The sequence below is a fragment of the Myotis davidii genome, unplaced genomic scaffold, assembly GCF_000327345.1.
Source record: "Myotis davidii unplaced genomic scaffold, ASM32734v1 scaffold233, whole genome shotgun sequence".
NCBI lineage: Eukaryota > Metazoa > Chordata > Mammalia > Chiroptera > Vespertilionidae > Myotis > Myotis davidii.
In genome coordinates this window covers 2,170,978-2,174,249 of record NW_006285917.1, presented here as the reverse complement: position 1 = coordinate 2,174,249, position 3,272 = coordinate 2,170,978, and the positions used below count along the sequence as shown (strand labels likewise).

General features: G+C 56.8%; 1 protein-coding gene across 1 annotated transcript in view; it reads left to right on the top strand.

The window, feature by feature from the left end:
- The window catches only part of LOC102755900 (keratin, type II cuticular Hb6), a 41,748-nt gene continuing 38,476 nt past the window's right edge, over window positions 1–3,272 (top strand). Inside the window, exons 1-4 of the mRNA XM_006757107.1 lie at window positions 1–369; window positions 1,162–1,370; window positions 2,129–2,189; window positions 2,915–3,010. Coding sequence (XP_006757170.1) covers window positions 1–369; window positions 1,162–1,370; window positions 2,129–2,189; window positions 2,915–3,010 — 735 coding nt within the window. The remainder of the gene's footprint in view (window positions 370–1,161; window positions 1,371–2,128; window positions 2,190–2,914; window positions 3,011–3,272) is intronic.

Below are 3,272 nucleotides of genomic sequence, written 5' to 3'. Positions count from 1 at the left end.
ATGACTTGTGGATCTTACTGTGCTGGAGGCACCTTCAGTTGTGCCTCCGCCTGCGGGCCCCGGCCCGGGCGCTGCTGCATCACCGCCGCCCCCTACCGCGGGGTCTCCTGCTACCGCGGCCTCACAGGGGGCTTTGGCAGCCAGAGCGTCTGCGGAGCCTTCCGCTCTGGCTCCTGTGGACGCAGCTTCGGATACCGCTCAGGCGGCGTGTGCGGGCCCAGCCCGCCCTGCATCACCACCGTGTCCGTCAATGAGAGCCTCCTCACGCCCCTCAACCTGGAGATCGACCCCAGCGCGAAGTGCGTGAAGCATGAGGAGAAGGAGCAGATCAAGTGTCTTAACAGTAGGTTTGCTGCCTTCATTGACAAGGTGGGTGTCCTTGAACACACCTTCCTAAGCTCCACCCATGTACAGGACTCAGTCTGGGCACTGAGAGGGGAGTCAGGGGCAGAAAGAGTTCTGACGGCCTGAGCTCCCCACTCTGATGAGAGGGGCAGACACACAAACAAGAACAGGCACTCACACAAGACCCAGAAGATGCAGCTGGGAGTTCAAATAGGCAGAGCTCATGGAAGAGAGGTGTGACCTGGCCGTTCGGAGGCACAACTAGAGTTCAGGACATTGAAGAGGAAATGGCAACTGCTTCTGAAGTTACAGAGGTTCCAGGCCCCACCTGAGGACTGTGTTCCCTCTGAGGCATAAGGTGGATTGGCCACCCAGTGAAGGGGGCCAGGGGCCAGGGTAGCCGAGCTCTCCTCTAGATGGCTTGTGACATCATCTCCCTGTTACCTGTCACCACACACCCCAGGCTGGGATCTGAATCTTGGAACTCTGCCTAAGAGGGCACCTCTTCTAGCTTCAAGGTGAGGGGGTGAGCCCTCCTCCTGGAGCCTGACTACATGCTACTTGGACTCATCAGGTCGGGATAACTCAGTTCACCTGAGAAGGGACAGACCTTTCCCAGCCCCTTGCTCCCATCCCTAAGTCGGAAAATCCAGATATAGATCATAATCAGGAATTTCCCGAGTTGATTTGTCTACCACTGTCCACCTCTAATTTCTGCTGAGCTGCAGCTTTGGAAGTTTACTTTAAAGCAACCCTCCAAGTGGGCTTTGGGGCACCAAGAGCCATCTGACCCTTCTTCTCCACCCTGAATGGCAGGTGCGCTTCCTGGAGCAGCAGAACAAGCTGCTGGAGACCAAGTGGCAGTACTACCAGAACCGCAAGTGCTGCGAGAGCAACCTGGAGCCGCTGTTTGAGGGCTACATCGAGACGCTGAGGCGCAAGGCCGAGTGTGTGGAGGCCGACAGCGGGAGGCTGGCCTCAGAGCTCAACCACGTGCAGGAGGTGATGGAGGGCTACAAGAAGAAGTGAGTGTGGCTGGCTTTGATGTTGGACACAGGGAAGGACTTAGGTTAAAGACCATTGGATTTGACATGAGAAGAATTTCCAAGCAGGGTGAGCAGCCATGCAGGCCAGGGTGGCAGGATGTAGTAGGATCTTGTCACCTGTGCAGTTGTTGCCCAGACGCCTGCCTGAGAGTAGGGCTGTGATTCCCCCAGGACATCTCTCCCCTGCGTTAGCCTTCTCTCCTTGGAGTCTGACCACCCAGCAGCTGTTACCTGTGCTCTGTGGGGAGAAGGCTTCTGGCATCTTCCAGGCCTTCTCCTCCTGACCTCCCACCTATAGCACATGGCCCATGGATGTGATATGAGCCCTACATGTCCTGGGGCCCTGGGTGTCCCACAGCTCAGGGCTCTGAGTGCTGATGGCCTCTGGAACTCATAGACCCACACCTGGGCAAGGATGCACACTCAGTGAAGGGTGCCTGGGCTGCTGTGCGCCAGAGGGGATGCTGGCCATGCCCAGCATGGGGCTGGGGCTGAGGCCTTATTTGCCTCCTGAGGTGACCTCAGAGCAGTTATGATGTCCCAAAAGATTAGCCCCAGGGACCCCTCAGTTCAAGGCAGAGAGACCCTAAATCCTACCAAAAGGACCTAACAGGGCTGCCAGGGGTCCAGCTGTGGTGGGAGGTTCCTAAGATTGGCCCCTGCTCTGGTATGAAGTGGGAGGGGTTCATGGGAGACCTGTCCTTCTGTGACCTCCCTCTCTGCCTCTTCTGCCTCAGGTATGAGGAGGAAGTTTCTCTGAGAGCAACAGCTGAGAATGAGTTTGTGGCTCTGAAGAAGGTGAGTCATGTGATACTGGGGAGCACAGACATGAGGGATCCTAGAATGACAGACTCTTCCTGGGGAGACCCTGAGGGTCTCAACCTCAGTGTGGGGTGCAGTGACCTTGTCAAATCACATGGGGAATTCCCAGAGATCAGGTCATGGAGGGCACATCCAGAGCTTTGACAAAGGTCAATACCCTTGGAATATCTACTGTGTCCTGGGTCCGGGGATGGCCGGGTTGCCCTCTGGATGTCCTGCTCAGCTTCGGAGGTGTGGTCTGTGGCTTGGGTCTGTCTCTGTTGAGGGACAGTGTCCTGTCTAGAGCTGTGTGATGTCTGAATAAAAGGAGGGGGAGGATGGAGCAGAACCTGGACCGGCCAGATGGAGTCTGGGAGGAGTGCTGGGTGACAGGGAGGGGCCAAGATGTCTGAGTAGGGAGTCCGTCTGGGCAGGCGTCCTGGAACAGGGTGAGTAAAAAGGAGAAATGGGAGGTAAGCTACCTCAGGTGAGAGGGGGAAAGGCTGGTGGCCCATCTTCAAGACAGAAAGGGGTTTGTTCTTAGAAGGGGGGGAGGTTGTGAGGCCCATCCCAGGAAGTTGAGAAGGTATGGAGATGGGATGGGAATGGGAACCCTGGGAGTCCTTCCCCCTCCACCCAGCCTCCGTGAATGGCTGAGAAGAGGACATTAGGGGGACAATCACCAGGGGTCCTCTGAGCTCAAAGACTGACCACCTTTCCAGGATGTGGACTGCGCCTACCTCCGCAAGTCAGACCTGGAGGCCAACGCGGAGGCCCTGACCGAGGAGATCGACTTCCTGCGGCGACTGTATGAGGAGGTGAGGGACTCAGCCATGGCGGGCACCCCGACCCCTGCCCAGACCCTACAGGCCAGCTGATGTGGGAACCCAGCTTGAGACTGGAGTGTTGAAGGGGAGCAGGAAAAGGGAGGAAAGGAGACAGAGAAAATGGAAAACTAAAAGGGACGGAAGTAGTAGGGGCAAGAGTGTGTGGTCTCTAGGACAGACAGTGTGTCTGGGGAACCAAAAGCAGAGGCCACATGAATCATCATGCAGGCTCAACCTGTTCTCCAGATTTTAT